The sequence below is a fragment of the Eleutherodactylus coqui genome, chromosome 8, assembly GCF_035609145.1.
Source record: "Eleutherodactylus coqui strain aEleCoq1 chromosome 8, aEleCoq1.hap1, whole genome shotgun sequence".
Taxonomy (NCBI): domain Eukaryota; kingdom Metazoa; phylum Chordata; class Amphibia; order Anura; family Eleutherodactylidae; genus Eleutherodactylus; species Eleutherodactylus coqui.
The window spans coordinates 176,070,076-176,092,520 of NC_089844.1; the positions used below are offsets into that span (position 1 = coordinate 176,070,076).

At 47.5% G+C, this 22,445-nt stretch overlaps 1 protein-coding gene across 1 annotated transcript; it reads right to left on the reverse strand.

Annotated features, from left to right (window-relative positions):
• Positions 1-2,765: 2,765 nt before the first annotated feature.
• Positions 2,766-21,856, reverse strand: LOC136577229 (uncharacterized). Its single transcript, XM_066577036.1, has 4 exons — positions 21,450-21,856; positions 17,912-18,038; positions 13,193-13,266; positions 2,766-4,766 (listed from the first exon to the last, which is right to left on the reverse strand). Exons 1-4 carry the CDS (start codon positions 21,781-21,783, stop codon positions 4,279-4,281), a joined length of 1,023 nt encoding a protein of 340 aa, XP_066433133.1. The 5' UTR covers positions 21,784-21,856; the 3' UTR covers positions 2,766-4,278.
• Positions 21,857-22,445: the final 589 nt, after the last annotated feature.

The following is a 22,445-nucleotide window of genomic DNA, read 5'->3' on the forward strand; positions in this document are numbered from 1 at the left end:
CAAATGTAGAATGTAGAAATGTATTAATGTACAAATTCCTCCCCCTGAGAGGCTCAGTGACCTTCACAACGGCTCCTATTGGTGATAATACACTCATTGTGAAAAAACATCAGGCACATAGAAGACGCTGTTGGAATGAAAATAAACTTTCTCAGTGTGACTGTGACGTTGATATAAGTAAGTGATTACAATATCTGAGCAGAAAGATGTATTGCTGAAAACGGAAGATTTTCGCTGGACATGAACACTGCTGTCATCAGTGCCCAAACTAAACCTGGATTAGTTGCTGAAGACAGCCTGGTCCCACTGCGCAGCACTCAGTTTCTTTGTTCACAAAATCCCTGCAAACGGTGATGGTGGGTGTCAAATGCCATACATGTAATGAGGGATGTGAGACCAAATGTCCTACAGCTAAGTGCCTGGAAATGGTGCCAGAAGACACAGGAGTGTAACAATGGCACCCTCTGTCTCTGGATAGTGGACAACGAAACAGTTGGGGCTGCTGGTGCTTGTCATACAATCAAACGGTCCTCTCTACTAGTGGTCTGTTGGGGGGTCCTGAGCCCGGTCACCTTGTGTGCCCTCACACATCCACTAGTCCCAACACCTCCTAACAGTCTGGTCAGACGCTCCTCTCTACTGGTGGTCTGTTAGGGGCATCCTGAGCCCGGTCACCTTGTGTGCCCTCACACATCCACTGGTCCCAGCACCACCTAACAGTCTGGTCAGAACAGCCAGTGGGGGACAATTCATCCATATGACCATCCAGCTTCTCACATCCCAATAATGCGCCCCCTCTTAGACTCTGGTAATGGGGTGAAATCTCTTCTCTGCATCGTAGAGGTGTCTAGTGGCCAACAAGCTCTACACAAGTGGAAGAAGAGGTCACTACACACAAGGAGCCTCTGAGAGCCTTTTATAGGCCAAGGGGGAACCACTTTTAGGACCTCCGGTGACAAGACTGTTCATCTAATCACCACAACTCACCAAAGGTCCCTATAGAGTACAGTGGGATATGCACAAATGCGCACTTAATGCATGCACAACTGTGTAATAAGCTGTGTAATTTCGTGAAAAACAGAACACCTCATTAGGCTAAATTGTCATTTAAATTGGGATGTGCTCGTCTGCTGCGTAAATGATTATGCCCTGTATGCACAAAAAGTACAGTAAAATTTGTGCCCATCAACCTCCTTCATAGTGTACATGCATTTGTGCATATCCCTGTGTGAAGTCAATCTGAGCGGTTTTCTTTCTCCTCTACTAAAAATTATAGCGAAAAAACTGTATTAAGCCGTGATGTTTGAAGCTGCAGTCTTAAATACCGATGCAGAACTGAGCAGGCCTGAACAGCGCCCCATATGTGAGGAGGAATACACTGCAATAACAAAGATGCAGTATACATGGCATGCACATACTGCACTTACTAAGTAGGCTGTTATATAATTTACCCCCTATATAGAATTATTGAGACTATTAGGGTGTGATTTGTGCAAGAGATGACACAATGAAATACATTGGTTCTGATCTAAATTTATTAAGGAAGTGCAGAGCTTTATGTAATAATTGATAACATAGAAATATATTAGTATCCAATCATAACAAGGTCACGCCCCCTTGGAAACCATTATTTAGTCACTGAGTGATACAATGTTACATGACAACAGGATATGCCATAAAACAAAAGCTATACATTGACCCACAAAATGCTCCATGAGTCACCAGCAGGCAAATAGTCCGTGTCCTGGGAATGCAGGAAATGTCAACAATGAAGCAAGAAAGGAGGAAGTGAAGTAAAGTGCCCTTCATCTGACCTCTAGGAGTGACAATGTATTATATAATGTTGCTGTGGTCCGGTCTCTTGTAACGGCTCTGAAATGGTTATTTAGAATTTAGATAGAATGAAGCAGCTGCTCATTCTGTACTTCACTTTCCTGCAGTTTGTTGGTGTTTGCAGTATTTGCTATAAAATGTTCCAAAAACACATTGCAAGTTCTGACTTAGTGCTACAATTTGTGACTTTTTTCTTGTGGTTCACAAAATTTGAAAAGCGGCAATAAAAGTGGACAAAGCCTTCGTGGGTCATTTCACGCGGGACGGAATTGTCCACAGGGCGCAGCGCAGATGTGGATCTTGTTGTATCTTTGCAGAACGTCTGCTGTTTTTCTTGTGTTTTTAACGCAGACATTAATTGTGGAATTATATCTCCTGTACGTTAGAAATCGGCAACAACCATCCCACAAGACGTCCTTATGTCTGCAGCAGAAAGCGTTTTTCGCTGCAAAATTTGCAATTTTTAAGTAGAGGCCCGCGGATTCTAACAGGTGCGGAATTCAAGTCAACTGGGGATATGATGACACCGAAATGTCCACGTGGACTAACTCCACCCCGTGGGGGGGGGGGCTCCTAAGGAGGTCTAGTTTTGTTACATTTATTAAGAAGAAAGATTGAAAATGGGACAAATTGTGGTGCTCAAAGCTGGAGCAGAATCAGTTTTCTAAGTGTTGGCCCCACATGCACCAAGTTCATTGAATGTTGCACACCTTTCAGTAAATTTAATGCAAACCACGTCAAGTAGTTCCTTTAAGCCGGTTTTACATAGACAATAAAATCATGCGAGATTTGTGCATTGCAAGATGCACCCATCTTGCACAAATATGAACCCCCGTTCATTTGAATGGGTTCATACTAGGGATGAGCGAGTATACTCGCTAAGGCACTACTCGCTCGAGTAATGTGCCTTACCTGAGTATCTCCCTGCTGGTCCCTAAAGATTCGGGAGCCGCCGCGGAGCGGGGAGCTGCGGGGGAGAGCAGGGAGGAACGGAGGGGAGATCTCTCTCTCCCTCTCTCCTGCCCGCTCTTCTCTGCTCCTCGCCGCAACTCACCTGTCAGCTGCGGCGGCTCCCGAATCTTTAGGGACGAGCAGAGAGATACTCGGCTAAGGCACATTACTCGAGCGAGTAGTGCCTTAGCGAGTATACTCGCTCATCCCTAGTTCATACACATGAGCGATGTTTCTCTGCATGGCACCACAATGCTATGCAAGAAACACATCAAATCATGCTCTATATCCCTGCGATCCACCAGCCTCGTTGGAAGCAATGGGAGAACTCCACGATCCTCTGTGACAGCAGCAACGGGGAATCCCTTCAGATGCGACTGGGAAATCCCTTCAGCCACAATCGGGGTGGAGGGATTCCCGCAGGGATGCATATATTTATATTCCACAACACTTCTGCTCAATTCAACCCAAACAACCAATCACTGTGAATCAGCCAATCCAAACAACCAACCGCTGTGAACCAGCCAACCCAAACAACCAATCACTGTGTATCAGCCAACCCAAACAACCAACCGCTGTGAACCAGCCAACCAAAACAACCAATCACTGTGAATCAGCCAACCCAAACAACCAATCAGGTTGTGAATCTAGCAGAAGTGTTTTGGAATATAGATATATGCCACAGGGATGAAGAAATCCCCAGCTGCTGCTGTCACAGAGGATTGTGGGCTTTTGAAAGGATTGTGGCCCATTGAAAGCAATGGGATGAAGGGATTCCCCACTGTTATGCGAGGCTGTTTTCACATTAAAACGCCTCGCATCCACGGGGCTTTCTCATGGTGGAAAGTGAGACAAAGTGGAAAGTGCGCTCGCCCGTGTGAAACTAGCCTAAAGCTGCATTTACAAGCACAAGCGCTATATCTGTCCAAGACAAAATGGCCCAATATCGTGCTCCTAAACTGTTGACTTCCCTGCAATGTGTTTTTATGAGAAAATGACATTGCGTTGCTGCAAACTGTGCTTTTCACGAATCGTGTGAGTGCGATGGGATTTTTGTTCAGGTCCGCATTGTCTTTTCTCACGACATTGCTATGAGAGAAAAATCGCAGGTGTCACTAGACCCATTTAAAATAATTGTTTCTATTTTTGTGCAAGTTTTGTGCGCCTCGCAAAACGCAGGACTCACACGATAAAGCCACCCAAGTAAATGAACCCTTAATCAGCTCTGGTAAATATGGGCCATGAACTATGAGCCTGAAGGGTTTAGGCGCATGCATGTGCTAGCCCCATAATAATAGTGTTTTCTTATGGACATGGAGCGTGCTGTATTACTTTAATACAACTGTTTCTGTGAAGGGGGTCACTTACTTCTTATACCATTCCAACCAGCTGGGTGAGGGGGCTACATATATTGCGCAGCTAATGCCAATGGTACATGGGAAGACCTCTATAGCATAGGACAGGTAACAGGCTGATTTCCAGTTTCTATGAACATTACTGCTGTAGTTGGCGTGAGGTCTTCTCATTTCTTGCTTGCCCTCTAGAAAATAATCTGAGAGGCAACCGGATAATGTGTACAGGCATCATTGCAATACCTAAGGCGACATTTCTAGCTGATTGTAGAAAGCCATTTCTGTTCTGTTCCCGTCTCTCCAACTCCTCCCTCATCCTGCGCTCATTGTTCTCCCTATCCTGTACTATCTCCATGTCTCTCTCATGAGCAAATGCATATAGGATTCTCCTCCTCTCGATCTTCTCGGTGATGGGATTGCGATTGTCTCTCATGAGGAACTCCACATCTTTGATGATCCCATAGAGACACCCCAACATCTCCTCATGTTTCCCCCGGGTTTTCAGGTGATCCTCCTCCGTGTAATTCTCAACAGAGAATATGTTCTTCACTCCCATCCTCCTGAACATCTCTCGAATGTCATTCAGATGCTCGCTCAGCTCATTTGTGATGACCACGGTGGGCAACAACCCTAGGATAGGAGTAAAGATAACACGTTATACAGGGGTGTAGCTACAGGCTCATGGGCTTGGGTGCAAAATTTCAGCTTGGGCCACTATTACCATTCTATTGGCCTGGAGTTAAGGAGCTTTGTATTGTCAGTGTGTTTCATGTAACAATGTTACATGAATATGATGCGTATTGCATTTCTGCAGCACTGAATGAGTTAATTGTCTGGTAGGCGAGATGTCTGAAAAATGTATCTTGTTGTTTGTCACGTAATCGTGTATTATATATGTGAATGCAAGGTGTTTGCAAGAGGTCTTCTGAGTTCGGTTCTGGACTTGTAAGTGAGAGGAGTGCTGGCAGAGCTGCATGTGAGCCACACGGACACCTTCAGTCCTGTGGATCCGAGAGGGAAGAGGCTGAAAGATATCCTAAGCCTTCTTTGGGCCTGCTTTGCCCAGGAGATGCCAGTGGTGCCCTGAGCCACTGATGATTGAAGAGAATGGAACTATCATCGCAGTGTGGAGTGCCTGCCAAATGTGAGTGCCGACTGGTAGAAAACTGTCGAGAGTAAAATGAGTTTGTACCGGGAGCAGAACCCTGCAGATAACTAGGACTGTAGATTCCTCTGTGAACCTGTGATTTCCTCCCTGTCGCACCACTTTGTGATTTATGCACCGTTTTCCTGCTGGCATGAGTTTATACCTGTAATCAGACTGTAAGTAGTTTTCTACCAGTAAAGGAGCACTGCTAACCGTTCCCGGCTTTGCTATTTAAAAGTTCCCTGTGTGTGTGGACCCTTTATTTCACTATCCAGATTCACAGCAGAGGAAGGAACGGTGGCGTCACCCGTGACAACAGACTGTTAAGGTAAACCACGTATTGGGTTACCCCAATTTTTTGCAAGACCTCCCCTCGGTAACTTTGACGGGTCCTGTGCTACCCTCAGGGTGGGAGATGGTAGAGCCCCGTGACAAGGCCCAAACTCTACTCCGCTGACTCCTAGGCTGAGGGCCTGCTCCTCGGACACTGCACCACTCCTCTACTTTGCATGGCTACCAGCCATGGCTCACCTCAAAAAATACATACATACATTATATATAATCAGACAAAATATCTATAAGAGAACCTTTATAAAATGCCAACTTATATACAGCAGTCCAACTCTAGTAACCGCTATATAATGCAGTCACCACACAATAGTCAGATACCGGCTCTACACAGTTATAGTGATTACAGTGCAGTTACCTCCAGGGATCACAAATGATACCCTCCCTGATTGGTGTTGTACATTTTTTCTTTTCTCCATCCGTCCATAAAGATATCTTAAAGCCACATCTCATCTCTGCACTTTCTTATCATCCTGCTGCTACCTAATACTCACAATGTAATAGTCATCCATTTCGACCCTTTAAGGGGTTATCAGAGTTTTTTTTTTTATTCCGGCTCCCCATGTATAAAAATAATGATGGTATACTCACCTCTCCCCACAGCTCCCTTGTCTGCAGTGAGTCTGTTGACAGTCTACAGTCAGCCTGTTTATGGGACATCAGAGGCTGCTGCAGCCAATGAGGCTGAAGGCTGTCAATGCAGCATAATAGTGGAAACCTAGAGCTGCAGTGGATCAAGGAGAGGTGGGTGTGCGATTATTATGGAGAACATATTATTTTTTTAATTCAACTCAGATAACCTCCTTAGAGTAAAAGAGCCTCTATATAGTGTAGAGGGGCACTACACGGAATGGCCTGTAGGGGGCAACAGACAGGCATTCTGGTGCCTGAGACAAGAGCAATCACCCATAGGTGTGGCAAGAAGTAGGATAAATGTGTTGGTTCCTTCCACATTCAGCAGAAAAAGTGGTCTGAAAGCCAGAGAGAGGGACCTGGGCTAAAAGCCAGAGCGAGAGGTCAAGAGAGAGGGACCTGGGCTGAGAGCCAGAGCAAGAGGTCCAGAGAGAGGGATGTGGGCTGAGAGACAGAGCAAAAGGTCCAGAGAGAGGGATCTAGGCTGACAGTAAGAGTGAGAGGTCCAGAGAGAGGGACATGGGCTGAGAGCCAGAATGAGAGGTCCAGAAAGAGGGACCTGGGCTGAGAGCAAGAGTGAGTGGTCCAGAGAGAGAAACCTGGGCTGAGAGCCAGAGTGAGAGATCCAGAAAGAGTGACCTGGCCCAAGAGCCAGAGAGAGAGGTCCAGAGAGAGTGACCTGGGCCAAGAGCCAGAGCAAGAGGTCCAGAGAGAGGGACCTGAGCTGAGAGCAAGAGTGAGTGGTCCAGAGAGAGAAACCTGGGCTGAAAGCCAGAGCAAGAGGTCCAGAGAGAGCATGACCTGGGCCAAGAGCCAGAGCGAGAGGTCAAGAGAGAGGGACCTGGGCTGAGAGCCAGAGCAAGAGGTCCAGAGAGAGGGATGTGGGCTGAGAGACAGAGCAAAAGGTCCAGAGAGAGGGATCTAGGCTGACAGTAAGAGTGAGAGGTCCAGAGAGAGGGACATGGGCTGAGAGCCAGAGAGAGAGGTCCAGAGAGAGGGACGTGGGCCGAGAGCCAGAGCAAAAGGTCCAGAGAGAGGGACCTGGGCTGAGAGCCAGAGCAAAAGGTCCAGAGAGAGGGATGTGGGCTGAAAGCCAAAACCAGAGTGAGAGGTTGAAAGAGAGACCTGAGCTGAGAGCCAGGGGGAAAGGTCCAGCGAGCCAGAGGCAAGAGGTCCAGAGAGAGGGACCTGGGCCGAGAACCAGAGCGAGAGGTCCAGAGGGAGGGACCTGGGCCGAGAGCCAGAGCAAGAGGTCCAGAGGGAGGTACCTGGGCCGAGAGCCAGAGCGAGAGGAACAGAAAGAGGGATTTGGGCTGAGAGCAAGAGTGAGTAGTCCAGAGAGAGAAACCTTGGCCAAGAGCCAGAGCAAGAGGTCCAGAGAGAGTTACCAGGGCCAAGAGCCAGAGCGAGAGGTCCAGAGAGAGGGACCTGGGTTGAGAGCCAGAGCGAGAGGTCCAGAGAGGGACCTGGGCTGAGGGCCAGAGCAAGAGGTCCAGAGAGAGGGACCTGGTCCGAGAGCCAGAGTGAGAGGTCTAGAGAGAGGGACCTGGGCCAAGAGCCAGAATGAGAGGTCCAGAAAGAGGGACCTGGGCTGAGAGCAAGAGTGAGTGGTCCAGAGAGAGAAACCTGGGCTGAGAGCCAGAGTGAGAGATCCAGAAAGAGTGACCTGGCCCAAGAGCCAGAGAGAGAGGTCCAGAGAGAGTGACCTGGGCCAAGAGCCAGAGCAAGAGGTCCAGAGAGAGGGACCTGAGCTGAGAGCAAGAGTGAGTGGTCCAGAGAGAGAAACCTGGGCTGAAAGCCAGAGCAAGAGGTCCAGAGAGAGCATGACCTGGGCCAAGAGCCAGAGCGAGAGGTCCAGAGAGGGAACTGGGGTGAGGGCCAGAGCAATAGGTCCAGAGAGAGGGATCGGGGCTGAGAGCCAGAGCAAGAGGTTAAGAGAGAGACCTGGGCTGAGCATGAGAGCGAGAGATCCAGAGAGAGGAACGTGTGGCAAAGAGCCAGAGCAAGAGGTCTAGAGAGAGGGACAAGGATCCAAGAGCCAGAGCAAGATGTCCAGAGAGAGGGACCTGGGCTGAGAGCCAGAGTGAGAGGTCCAGAGAGAGAAACCTGGGCTGAAAGCCAGAGCAAGAGGTCCAGAGAGAGCATGACCTGGGCCAAGAGCCAGAGCGAGAGGTCCAGAGAGAGGGACCTGGGCTGAGAGCCAGAGGGAGAGGTCCAGAGAGAAGGACCTGGGCCGAGAGCCAGAGCGAGAGGTCCAGAGAGAGGGCCTGGGCCGAGAGCCAGAGCGAGAGGTCCAGAGAGAGGGCCTGGGCCGAGACCCAGAGCGAGAGGTCCAGAGAGAGGGCGAGAGGTCCAGAGAGAGGGACCTGGGCCGAGAGCCAGAACAATAGGTCCAGAGAGAGGGACCTGGGCTGAGAGCCAGAGCAAGAGATCCAGAGAGAGGGATATGTTGCCGAGAGCCAGAGTGAGAGATCTAGAGAGAGGGACCAGGTTCCGAGAGCAAGAGTGAGTGGTCCAGAGAGAGAAACCTGGGCTGAGAGCCAGAGTGAGAGATCCAGAAAGAGTGACCTGGCCCAAGAGCCAGAGAGAGAGGTCCAGAGAGAGTGACCTGGGCCAAGAGCCAGAGCAAGAGGTCCAGAGAGAGGGACCTGAGCTGAGAGCAAGAGTGAGTGGTCCAGAGAGAGAAACCTGGGCTGAAAGCCAGAGCAAGAGGTCCAGAGAGAGCATGACCTGGGCCAAGAGCCAGAGCGAGAGGTCAAGAGAGAGGGACCTGGGCTGAGAGCCAGAGCAAGAGGTCCAGAGAGAGGGATGTGGGCTGAGAGACAGAGCAAAAGGTCCAGAGAGAGGGATCTAGGCTGACAGTAAGAGTGAGAGGTCCAGAGAGAGGGACATGGGCTGAGAGCCAGAGAGAGAGGTAAAGAGAGAGGGACGTGGGCCGAGAGCCAGAGCAAAAGGTCCAGAGAGAGGGACCTGGGCTGAGAGCCAGAGCAAAAGGTCCAGAGAGAGGGATGTGGGCTGAAAGCCAAAACCAGAGTGAGAGGTTGAAAGAGAGACCTGAGCTGAGAGCCAGGGGGAAAGGTCCAGCGAGCCAGAGGCAAGAGGTCCAGAGAGAGGGACCTGGGCCGAGAACCAGAGCGAGAGGTCCAGAGGGAGGGACCTGGGCCGAGAGCCAGAGCAAGAGGTCCAGAGGGAGGTACCTGGGCCGAGAGCCAGAGCGAGAGGAACAGAAAGAGGGATTTGGGCTGAGAGCAAGAGTGAGTAGTCCAGAGAGAGAAACCTTGGCCAAGAGCCAGAGCAAGAGGTCCAGAGAGAGTTACCAGGGCCAAGAGCCAGAGCGAGAGGTCCAGAGAGAGGGACCTGGGTTGAGAGCCAGAGCGAGAGGTCCAGAGAGGGACCTGGGCTGAGGGCCAGAGCAAGAGGTCCAGAGAGAGGGACCTGGGCTGAGAGCCAGAGCGATAGTTCTAGAAAGAGGGACCTGGTCCGAGAGCCAGAGTGAGAGGTCTAGAGAGAGGGACCTGGGCCAAGAGCCAGAATGAGAGGTCCAGAAAGAGGGACCTGGGCTGAGAGCAAGAGTGAGTGGTCCAGAGAGAGAAACCTGGGCTGAGAGCCAGAGTGAGAGATCCAGAAAGAGTGACCTGGCCCAAGAGCCAGAGAGAGAGGTCCAGAGAGAGTGACCTGGGCCAAGAGCCAGAGCAAGAGGTCCAGAGAGAGGGACCTGAGCTGAGAGCAAGAGTGAGTGGTCCAGAGAGAGAAACCTGGGCTGAAAGCCAGAGCAAGAGGTCCAGAGAGAGCATGACCTGGGCCAAGAGCCAGAGCGAGAGGTCCAGAGAGGGAACTGGGGTGAGGGCCAGAGCAATAGGTCCAGAGAGAGGGATCGGGGCTGAGAGCCAGAGCAAGAGGTTAAGAGAGAGACCTGGGCTGAGCATGAGAGCGAGAGATCCAGAGAGAGGAACGTGTGGCAAAGAGCCAGAGCAAGAGGTCTAGAGAGAGGGACAAGGATCCAAGAGCCAGAGCAAGATGTCCAGAGAGAGGGACCTGGGCTGAGAGCCAGAGTGAGAGGTCCAGAGAGAGAAACCTGGGCTGAAAGCCAGAGCAAGAGGTCCAGAGAGAGCATGACCTGGGCCAAGAGCCAGAGCGAGAGGTCCAGAGAGAGGGACCTGGGCTGAGAGCCAGAGGGAGAGGTCCAGAGAGAAGGACCTGGGCCGAGAGCCAGAGCGAGAGGTCCAGAGAGAGGGCCTGGGCCGAGAGCCAGAGCGAGAGGTCCAGAGAGAGGGCCTGGGCCGAGACCCAGAGCGAGAGGTCCAGAGAGAGGGCGAGAGGTCCAGAGAGAGGGACCTGGGCCGAGAGCCAGAACAATAGGTCCAGAGAGAGGGACCTGGGCTGAGAGCCAGAGCAAGAGATCCAGAGAGAGGGATATGTTGCCGAGAGCCAGAGTGAGAGATCTAGAGAGAGGGACCAGGTTCCGAGAGCCAGAGTGAGAGGTCTAGAGAGAAGGATCTGGGCTGAGGGCTAGAGCAAGAGGTCCAGAGAGAGGGACCTGGGCCGAGAGCCAAAGCCAGAGATCCAGAGAGAGGGATTGGGGCCGAGAGCCAAAGGCAAGAGGTCCAGAGAGTGGGGCCTGAGCGAAAAGTCTGGAGAGAGGGACCTGGGCTGAAAGCCAGAGTAAAAGGGTCCAGAGAGAGCAACCTAGGCTGAGAGTTAGAGCGAGAGGGCCAGAGAGAGGGATGTGGCCTGAGAGCAAGAGCAAAAGGTCCCGAGTGGGACCTGGGCTGAGAGCCAGGGCGAGAGGTCCAGAGAGCCAGAGGTCCGGAGAGAGGGACTGAGGCTGAGAACCAGAGCGAGAGGTCCAGAGAAAGGGACCTGGGCTGAGAGCCAGAGCAAGAAGTCCAGAGGGAGGGACCTGGGCTGAGAGCAAGAGGTCCAGAGAGAGGAGCCGGAGCAAGAGGTTGAGAGAGAGACCTGGGCTGAGCACGAGAGCGAGAGATCCAGAGAGAGGGACGTGTGGCAAAGAGCCAGAGCAAGAGGTCTAGAGAAAGGGACAAGGATCCGAGAGCCAGAGCAAGATGTCCAGAGAGAGGGGCCTGGGCTGAGAGCCAGAGTGAGAGGTCCAGAGAGAGAAACCTGGGCTGAAAGCCAGAGCAAGAGGTCCAGAGAGAGGGACCTGGGCCGAGAGCCAGAGCAAGAGGTCCAGAGAGAGGGACCTGGGCGGAGAGCCAGAGCGAGAGGTCCAGAGAGAGGGACCTGGGCGGAGAGCCAGAGCGAGAGGTCCAGAGAGTGGGAACTGGGCCGAGAGCCAGAGCGAGAGGTCCAGAGAGAGGCACTTGGGCTGAGAGCCAGAGCGATGGGTCCAGAGAGAGGGAGCTGGGCTGAGAGCCAGAGCAAGGAGGTCCAGAGAGAGGGACCTGGGCTGAGGGCCTGAGCGAGAGGTCCAGAAAAAGGGACCTGGGCCGAGAGCGAGCAGTCCAGAGAGAGGGACCTGGGCTGAGAGCCAGAGCGAGAGGTCCAGAGAGAGGGACCTGGGCTGAGAGCCAGAGCGAGAGGTCCAGAGAGAGGGACCTGGGCCGAGAGCCAGAGCGAAAGGTCCAGAGAGAGGGACCTGGGCCGAGAGCCAGAGCGAGAGGTCCAGAGAGAGACACCTGGGCTGAGAGCCAGAGCGAGAGGTCCAGAGAAAGGCACCTGGGCTGAGAGCCAGAGCAAGAGGTCCAGAGAGAGGCACCTGGACTGAGATCCAGAGCGAGAGGTCCAGAGAGAGGGACCTGGGCGGAGAGCCAGAGCGAGAGGTCCAGAGAGTGGGACCAGGGCCGAGAGCCAGAGCGGGAAGTCCAGAGTGAGGGACCTGGGATTTTAACTTGGTGGTGTCTACCTGTGATTTGTGTAAATGATTCCAAGTTGTTTACAATAGTTATAAAGCAACCCTCCTGTGTCTCTGTAAAGTAATAGAGTCCTCCTGTAATGGTAATTTATCCACTGTGCCCTTGTGTAAAAATTCCAGCATCCAGTGATAACGATAATAGCGCCCCCCCTTTGCCTCTGTATAAGGAACAAAGTGCTCCTGTAAATGTAACAGACCCCCTGTGCCCCTGTATACATAATAGAGCATCCTGTGCCCCTATAATAGTTAAAGAGCCCCCCTCCCAGCTGAACAGTATGAACACTGTAACACTTACTTCCAGATATGTCACACAGAAGTGCAGCACTAACACAGCCCGTTATGTGCCTGCAGGGTAGAATTAGTGCCTACAAGCACAGAGTGAAAAGTAGATCGGGGAAGAGCCATTCTTCAATGGCTGCATGAGGGCAGCACTTCCATGTGATGGAACAAGAAGTAAGTGTCACAAGGTTCATACTGCCGGCACATGGCTGACGGGGGGCTTGGAGGGCATAACGAGCCAAGCTATGCTAGTGGCAAGGGGGCCTTTGGGCCCCCCTAGCTTAGGGGCCTTGTTGCAACTGTGATCCCTGTAACCTCTATCGCTACGCCACTGGTGTTCTACTACATGTGTTCATATTATGACAGATATTTGTTATGCAGATTGCTGTACTATTTACACTTTTACCGTGTCTTATCACATGTACAAGTTTAGCACACCCTCATTGTTAACATTGTAAAGGCATCACCCTTTTTTTCTAGATCTTTTTTCATTGTTTGAAACTAAAACCACAGAATATTTTCTCCGCTTTTATGTGGACAGTGGATAAGGCCACAGTCAAAGTAGATATCGACGGTGGGCATAGATAACAGAGAGCCCCTATGCAAGAACAATTTATGGGTCACTTGCTCTCCAATTGCTATAAGATCACTCTGTGCAGGAAGATAGTAGAAACTATCAGTGACTGCAGGGCTGGCGGAGGTCACAAGTTATTATGAGTTTGGTCTTTGCAGATCCCACAGTGTATTCTTACTTGTGCTATAACTGATGGTTTCTACCTGTTATTTTACTGGCCTTCTGAATAATCTCTTGCAGTTCATTCACTTCCTCAGGCGTTGTCCGTTTCTTCGCACTATAAGATAAGTGAGATTGATCAATTTCAGTTTCCTCATGAAGAGGCAAAAACAGTTTATAAAATCTGCTGTGACTCATTCCTTCACCAGACATATATATGGTAGACCTCTATAACTACATGTCTATATACTGGAGTTGTACAGTGGGGAAAAAAGTATTTAGTCAGATACCAATTGTACAAGTTCTGCCACTTAAAAAGATGAGAGAGGCCTGTAATTGACATCATAGGTAGACCTCAACTATGAGAGACAACATGAGAAAACACATCCAGAAAATCACATTGTCTGATTTTTAACTAATTTATTTGCAAATTATAGTGGAAAATAAGTATTTGGTCACCTACAAACAAGCAAGATTTCTGGGTGTCACAGACCTGTAACTTCTTCTTTAAGAGGCTCCTCTGTCCTCCACTCATTACCTGTAGTAATGGCATCTGTTTGAACTTGTTATCAGTGAAAAAGACACCTGTCCACAACCTCAAGCAGTCACACTCCAAACTCCACTATGGTGAAGACCAAAGAACTGTCGAAGGACACCAGAAACACAATTGTAGCCCTGCACCAGACTGGGAAGACTGAATTTGCAATAGGCAAGCAGCTTGGTGTGCAGAAATCAACTGTGGGTGCAATATAGAATGGAAGAGATATAAGACCACTGATAATCTCCCTCGATCTGGGGCTCCACGCAAGATCTCATCCTGTGGGGTCAAAATTATCACAAGAACGGTGAGTAAAAGTCCCAGAACCACACGGGGGAACCTAGTGAATGACCTGCAGAGAGCTGGGACCAACGTAACAAAGGCTACCATCAGTAACACACTACGTCACCAGGGACTCAAATCCTGCAGTGCCAGACATATCCTTCTGCTTAAGCCAGTACATGTCCAGGGCTGACTGAAGTTTGCTAGAAAGCATTTGGATGATCCAGAAGAGTATTGGGAGAATGCTATATGGTCAGATGAAACCAAAGTAGAACTGTTTGGCAGAAACACAACTCATCGTGTTTGGAGGAGAAAGAATGCTGAGTTGCATCCAAAGAACACCATGCCTACTGTGAAGCATGGGGGTGGCATCATCATGCTTTGGGGCTGTTTCTCTGCAAAGGGACCAGGACGACTGATCCGTATGCATGAAAGAATGAATGGGGCCATGTGTCGTGAGATTTTGAGTGCAAACCTCCTTCCATCAGCAAGGGCACTGAAGATGAAACATGGCTGGGTCTTTCAGCATGACAATGATCCCAAGCACATCACCAGGGCAACGAAGGAGTGGTTTTGTAAGAAGCATTTCAAGGTCCTGGAGTGGCCTAGCCAGTCTCCATATCTCAAGACTATAGAAAACTTTGGAGGGAGTTGAAAGTCCATGTTGCCCAGCAACAGCCCCAAAACATCACTGCTCTTGAGGAGATCTGCATGGAGGAATGGGCCAACATACCAGCAACAGTGTGTGTCAACCTTGTGAGGACTTACAGAAAACGTTTGACCTCTGTCATTGCCAAAAATGATATATAACGTAAAGTATTGAGATGAACTTTTGTTATTGACCAAATACTTATTTTCTACCATAATTTGCAAATAAATTTGTTAAAAATCATACAATGTGATTTTCTGGATGTGTTTTCTCATGTTGTCTCTCATAGTTGAGGTCTACCTATGATGTCAATTACAGGCCTCTCTCATCTTTTTAAGTGGGAGAACTTGTACAATTGGTATCTGACTAAATACTTTTTTTCCTCACTGTATGTGTCCGCCATACAAACATAAAAATGTGTACTTGACTAGTCGTTCAATACACTTAAAACACTGTATTGCATTTTGGGATAAACTGTAGACTGAGTGTAGAGCCCAGTGTGAACAGAGCCTTAGGGCCCAATTAGACATGTATATTCAGTCCGCCTATTTCACAGACCCATTAGAGTCAATGTATGGGATCAGTGTATATAAGGCAGCACACGGATGGGTATTCCTCAGGAGAAACTCACATGCGGGCATCTGAATACTGCTCTAGGCTGCAGTCAGATGACCATGACAGAGCTTTGTACAGGTGTTGGATATTTAGGTTTATGACCGGGATTGGATCCTATTAGAACAAAAGAGAAAAACTTTTACTTAGTAAAATCTTTAGGAGAGGATTCCTGCGTCCTGCTGATAGATATGATTCCAGTTTTCAAAACAGAATATTCACCATTTGTGTGGATCCCCATTACAGGTGTCTGAATGCATGCTGTCATGTATACATTGGGAATTGCCACACAGGACAAATGTGTGTAAAGAGGGAAGAACACTCACAGATTAAGAGACTGGGGCTTGCATTGTACAATCTGAATTCCAAAAAAAGTTGGGACGCTGTGTAAAATGTAAAAAAATGGTAAGGAAAAAAAGAAGGCAATGATTTGGTAATCTCATCTAATCCTATCTTATTCATAGTAGAACATAGAACACATCAGAAGGGGAAGGGAGACAATTTTCCATTTAATTTACAAAAAAACTTTTCACAAAAGTTGGGATAGGGTTAACAAAAGCCTGGAAAGTAAGTGGTACTAATGAAAAACAGCTAGGGGGGGGGGGGTCAATTTTCTACTCGGTTACATAATTGTGTATAAAAAGAGCATGTTAGAGAGTCAGAGTCTCCCAGAAACAAAGATGGCAGAGGTTCACCAATCTGTGAAAAACTGAGTTGAAAAATTGTGTAACGATTTCAGAAAAACTTTCCTCAATGTAAATGTTACGGACAGGCGTTATCCTGATGGGTCATTCACCCTTTAACTCCTGTACTTCAGAAGTAGTCCCAGTGTGATTGGAAGCTGACGCTCAGAGGTCAGATACTGGTGCAAAGCACCATGAAACAGTACAGGCTATGGACAGAAACCAGAACGTTGATGGGACTGACAGAGTGCAATAATGCACGTAAGTCACTGAATCTGGGTAGACACAGGGAAGACACTGAAAACAGGAATAGGAGGCCTATGCAAGGTGACAGGCAAACATACACTCGGGAAAGGAGGAGGACCCTAAGTGCAGCTAAATAGGGAGGTAATGGCCAGTTACCCTGCAGCTAGGTGAGCGCACTGGGGGTTTAACTCCTGTGGTGCTGATGGAAAGCACACAGCCCTGGGGTGGGGTTAATTCCTGCAGTGCTGATGTAAAGTAAAGGACTACCAAACAGGAGGAGCAGGGCGAGGCCCGAAACAACAAGGGGACGGCTGCCCTGGATAGCCGACCTAACAGTAAACTTGTGAAGACTTTGAATATTCGACCATCTACAGTACATAATATTATCATAAGATTCAGAGAATCTGGCGAAATGTATTTGCACAAGGGTCAATATTGGATGATTGAGATCTACAGGCCTTCAGGCATCACTGCAAAACAAAAACGGGCATGATTCTGAAATGCAAATCATTGCATGGGCTCAGTAATACTTATGGAAATCATTGTCTGTGAGCACAGTTGTTGTGTAATCCATACATGCAAGTTAAAGCTGTATCATGCAAAGAAGAAGCCATATATCAACATAATCCAACACTCCTCTCCCAAGCCTCCAGCAATTGGTTTCCTCACTTGCCAGATGTTTACATGTTGTAAAAATAAGAGAGGGATGCTGTACAATGGTAGACACGGCCCCGACCCAACTTTTGTGAGGTGTGTTGGTGCCATCAATTTCTAAACAAGTAATTTTTCTTAAATGAAATAGAACAATGTATCCCTTTCCCCTTCTGATAAGTTCTATGTGCGACTGTCAATAAAATATGGTTAGTTGAGTTTAGCAAATCATTGTATTCTTTTTTTCTTTACATTTTAGACAATGTCCCAACTTTTTTGGAATACGGGATGCATGTTTTGTATTTCACAAGTGGCAAGAAAAAAATGATTTGGGAGCCACGTCATAATTCGGAGGACCACGGCATTCTACACTCTGTTGTAACATAAGTGTCGTCTCTCTTTTGCTGTGGAAAATTGGTGTTCTCTCTAAATTGAATGACTGCCCCTAAGTGGTCAAACCAGGCTATTTACTCCTTTACAATGTTGGTCTGCTTAATTTGTTTCAGTAAAAATGTTGAAGAACACTGTCTTTGTTTCCTTTGCGCCTTCTTAGAGAAGTTGGCATAGTCCTCAGGATAATAAGTGATGAAAAATGGCACAGCAGCAGACTGGGGGAGATGAGTCAAATGAGAAGACTCCACCACCGGAGATCCTGGCGAAGATGAATCAAGTAAGGACACTCCACCACCAAATACCATGCTCAAGGGGGAAGGTTGGTGCTACTGGGTTAGGGGAAAAGCTACAAGAGGTGTTTCTGGGTGATGACAGGATCCAGCAAGTCCTTATTCAGGTGAAAGTTGTGGGTACAGGCCAATGAAAGAAAGAGCCATGTCTGCCTAGGAATCCAACTACAGGGTCTTAGAAGCAATGGTTTCATAGGGAGGTGCTGAATGCAGGAGCTCCAGTGAAGGTTTGAAGAACACTGTCCGTCTCTCTTGAGCCTTTTTTCTGTAACTAACCTCAAGGAACTTTCATCTGGTTCCTTACAAATGCCTGGGGTTTGTTAATTACCAAACAACAGATATGCGACCAACCAGGGATGGGACCCTTTGTTCAAAGTCACATTGTCTGCCACTGTGGTACATACTTGCTTGAATCTTACCTGTAGACGAGCACAGGGACGATTAAATCCATAGATTGGTCCTGTGTTTCTGCATTTGTCAGTATATCGAGCATGTCATTAAATTTCGAGTGCCATTTAACTTTAGTATCCAGGGGTAGAAAGTTACCTGGGTCAAGAGGGAAATGAAAAAACATAGCAGTTATAGCAGCTCCCCTTGGATAACGTCTGCTCTATACTTCCGTTACATTCATCAGTGCATGCATCGCTCATTGAGTAGTCCCATCCATAGTAACATAATATGTAAGGCTGAAAAAAGATGTATGTCCATCTAGCTCAGCCTATTACCCCCTCCCTCGTTCCCTATCACAATGTTAAGGAAGGCAAAAAAAAGACCAATGAGGTATAAGCCAAAATTCCTTCCTGACTGCAATCAGATAATCAGAATAATCCCTGGATTACTGATCCTTCTGAGTAATCAGTGACTATAACATGTAATACATTTACACTCCAAGACCCCTCTTGTACTCTTTAAAAGGGGTTTTCCAGGAAGAAAACTATTGATGACCTATTCTCAGGATAGGGCATTAACATTTGGTCAGCAAGGGTCCATCATTCAGGACCACGGCCTGCTGACAGCATCACAATTATACAGAGGTTGGAGTGGAAGCAGTGGTAGTCTGTGCTCCAACATCTGTCAACGCGAGCCGTGCTACAAACGCTGCCCACTTCACAGCGGTTGGATCAGAGACTTCCGCTCCGACTTCTGTGTAATTGTGGTGCTGCCAGCCGTGCACAATCAGCTGTATGATCAGGGTCCCAAGCGACGGACCCCAGCCAATCAACTATTGATGACTTATCCTGAGGATTGGTCCTCAATAGCATCCTCCATGGAAAACCCCCTTTAAGTAAGTTCGCCATTATCATGTCCTCAAGCAGAGCATTCCATAGTCTCACTGCTCTTACAGTAAAGAACCCGCTTCTATGTTGGTGTAGAAACCTTCTTTGCTCCAGACATAGAGGGCACCTTGTTAGGGCTCACACCCACTTATGTTTTTTTAACGCTGCGTTTTTTTTAACAGGATTGTCAATGGGCCTATCTAATGTTAAAAGCGCATCGCAAGTTGGTGCTTTCCAATTTTTGTAAGATGGATTTTTAACATTAGAAAGTCCCATTGACAATTGTGAAAAAAAACGCAGTGATATCGCCTGAAAAAAACCTGACCCCTGATATATTTCTACATACTTAGTAGAGCGCCTCAGCCGTCTTTTTTCTACAGTTAATAACCCCAAATTTGATAAACTCTCTGTGCATTGTTGTCCACCCATTCTGTTTATTACTTTAGTTGCCCCCTTTGTACCTCCTCAAGCTCTGATATGTCCTCCTTGAGTACCGGTGCCCAAAACTGTCCATACTATTCCATCTGTGGTCTAACCAGTGACTTGTAAAGAGGAAGAACAATGTCCTCGTTGTGTGCCCCTTGAGGTTCCAGTTTATTAAAACCCCCAAGTCTTTTACCATGTCAGTGTCCCCAGTGGTTTCCCATTTAGTGTGTAGTGGTGACTTGTATTGCCCGACCTATGTGCAGAACCTTGCATTTATAACACTGTTTTTGGAATGTTTGATCATTCCAGCACTTCTATTTTATTGGCCACCCTGAGCTTGGCTGACACAGAGCACATCAGAACTGGAGTTAGGATGAACACCCACTTGTATTTTTCTTGCGCATTTTTTTCACGCGATTGTCATTGGGCCTATCTAATGTTAAAAACACATCGCAACTTTGTGCTTTGCAATTTTTGTGTGATGCGTTTTTAACATTAGAAAGTCCCATGGACAATCACGTAAAAAAAATGCAGCGATATCGCATGAAAAAACTTGCAAGAAAAGCGCAAATGTTCAGGAGCCCTTAAGATGGCTTTACATGGGATAACAGTCATCTGCATGGTTGCTCAAAATAGTCGCTGAATAGTTCTAACAACTGTTAATCTGCTTTTACACAGAGCGATTGTTATTCAACTTTACAGTGGAAGCGCACAATTCAATAAGCTATTGTCTATTGTTGAAAGACAAACGATTGCCTGTTTACACCAGATGATAATTAATTTGTAGGTGAGCTGAAAAGAAATCACTAGTGAAGAAATTCTCGCTCATCACCCAGTTGGTGGCCGTGTTTAGATGGAACAACTGTCACATTCATTCTGTCAATCGACTATTTGGGTCATAGTCGTCCTGTGTAAAGCCACCAACGCCCATCATGGGGGCGTCTGATATCAGTACAGAATGGACAACAAGCATTGTGTTATTTCCTCTACAGCCGGACGCTTCCTTTTGGAATGCACCGAGCAGGACTGTGATACAGGGCATTAAAGAACTGGGTTGTTTCATGTTTAGTAAGTTAATAGGAGTTTTATGATGTTTACCCAATGGGAGTTATAGGATGTGCACATGATGTAGGATATTCGTTAATATGATGTGAAGTGTAAAACGGTGTGATGGGAGACGGGGCACTTCATAGATGTCAGCAATATGCTCTTAAACACGATAATGTTAGCTACACGAGAGATTAAAGCTCCTCAAAATGGTATTTACGCCTACGGAGCATGTAAGCCTACAATGACACGGAGCTCCTATATTTAGTGACGTGCTCCGCCACCTGCAGTCCATTAGGCCGTGAGGTTGACATGCCATGGACCTTCGGTAATACAGGGTAAAATGATGAGTATGAAGTTTCATGAGGACAGTGATGATGAATATAATTACAAATACAAAGTGGCTTCTCCCGCCATGGTAATCTCCTTATGTGTAATGGACAAGGTGGCAAGAGATGTTGTTGGAGGTAGAGGAGACATATCTAGCACCTGTGGTGTATTGATTCCACATGCACATAATACAGAGACCATCCTATGGAGACATATGTAATAAATGTGCAGTCCTGGTTAATTTTATGCAACGGTAAATGTATTTGTACCCTCCCATGGAGGGACACATCATTTCAGTAATTTCATAATTTGTAGTAAAGTTTTTTATTTTTTAAATGTGCCGCCTCCATCTGTCATCACCGCGCCATGCATAACATCACTCCCTGCTTCACATACACTTGGAGACCGACTGGTCCCTTGTTCTTGAGATCGTTGGTGGTCACAGCATTTAGATCCCCACCAATCTATCATTTTTCACTTATCCAGTGGACGAGTGAATATTTGCAAAAACATTGTCTCCGGAATACCCCTTTAAGCTTTTTTTATTGCCCCAGCTCCCCCTGTAGGACATAGTCAGCTTAGCGGTGTACAGTTAAACATGGAGCTCTATCATGTATAAAGGCAGGTTTCCCATTAATAAAAGCCCCAAAGACATGTATGATGTCTATATTTGATAACCTGAGGCTACAAAGGCATAAATTCATAAACCTGGAAAAGTTTGTGTAGGATATCCAAAAAACTGCTCCAGAGTAAAGATTGAAATCACAACTGTACTTGAAGAAAAATCACCTGAGAAACCTCTGATTTACGAGTCGATTGTGAGACATTTTATAGAACATTATAGAAATGAAAAGTTAATTAATTCTCCTGCACTCACCCAGCTGAGCATATATTTCTCCAGTCTCATACTTATTCATTATCACACATCCTCGGTTGTCCACCAGGGTGATGGTATCCGTCAGCTTATATGCCTTTCTTATCATGGTCTCAGGGGCGTTCTCTGTCTTGGCCACCTTAGCATAGACCTTGTAGGGTCCATCATCCACCACATACTTACAGGAGTTGATGAAGCAGGATTTGCCATGACCAACATAACCAAATAGCTGCAGGAGAACCCGGTTGTATCCCTGATTACCATGAGGGCAATTATCCAGACTGAAATTCTTGATATAATCTCTCATGCTCACGGAATCCATACTGATTTTATGCATAGTGGAGCTTGCTCTGTGTAAAGAGGAGATCACTGAACTACGAAAAGTGATTCACAGACACTTCCTGCAAGAGACCTATGTCTAACAATGAAAGTGAAAGAGATTTTCTGCAGTCTGAGTGGCACCATATGAAAAAAAAAAGACATTAACTCTTTAATGGGTAGAAGTTAAAGTAAACAGGGTGCCCCATACTGCAGAAGATCCGTGGACTGGTTTAGGAATAGTTATAGGTCGCAACATGTCAAAGGACAAATGCTCACTTTAATTGTTTGCGCCTATGCCATTATTTTTCTGATGAAATCCATTGATCTTGGACCGAATGAACTACAGCACTAAACTGGGGTGCAGAGTCTAAAGGATTGTCCCATTTTTCACCAGGGATTCCTCCAAGGACGTTGGGACTTAACTAGCCAGATCCCCAGATCACGGACCCAATAGGAGTCATCAATTGCAGCAGGACACAGCAGAAATGGCGGAACACAAGGATGGGACCTTTCATTAAAAAATACAGTACCTGGAATAGGGCAGCTCTTACTCCCACAGAAAAGACAGCCATATGGGCAAAGAATGACTGAATAACATCTACAAGTGAAAGAACCGGTGGACATTAAGCATTTCTTCAGTTGTTCAAAGCCATGAACTGCTTTTATGGACCTAAACCT

Excerpts from the sequence above, each read along its gene's own strand:
- LOC136577229 (XM_066577036.1), bottom strand. The coding sequence starts at position 21,783 with ATGCATAAAATCAGTATGGATTCCGTGAGCATGAGAGATTATATCAAG. Across the intron at positions 18,039-21,449 it reads AGAAATATATGCTCAGCTGG|GTAACTTTCTACCCCTGGAT; the intron begins GTGAGTGCAGGA and ends CTCTTGACCCAG. Across the intron at positions 13,267-17,911 it reads GTCCCTGTGCTCGTCTACAG|TGCGAAGAAACGGACAACGC; the intron begins GTAAGATTCAAG and ends CTTATCTTATAG.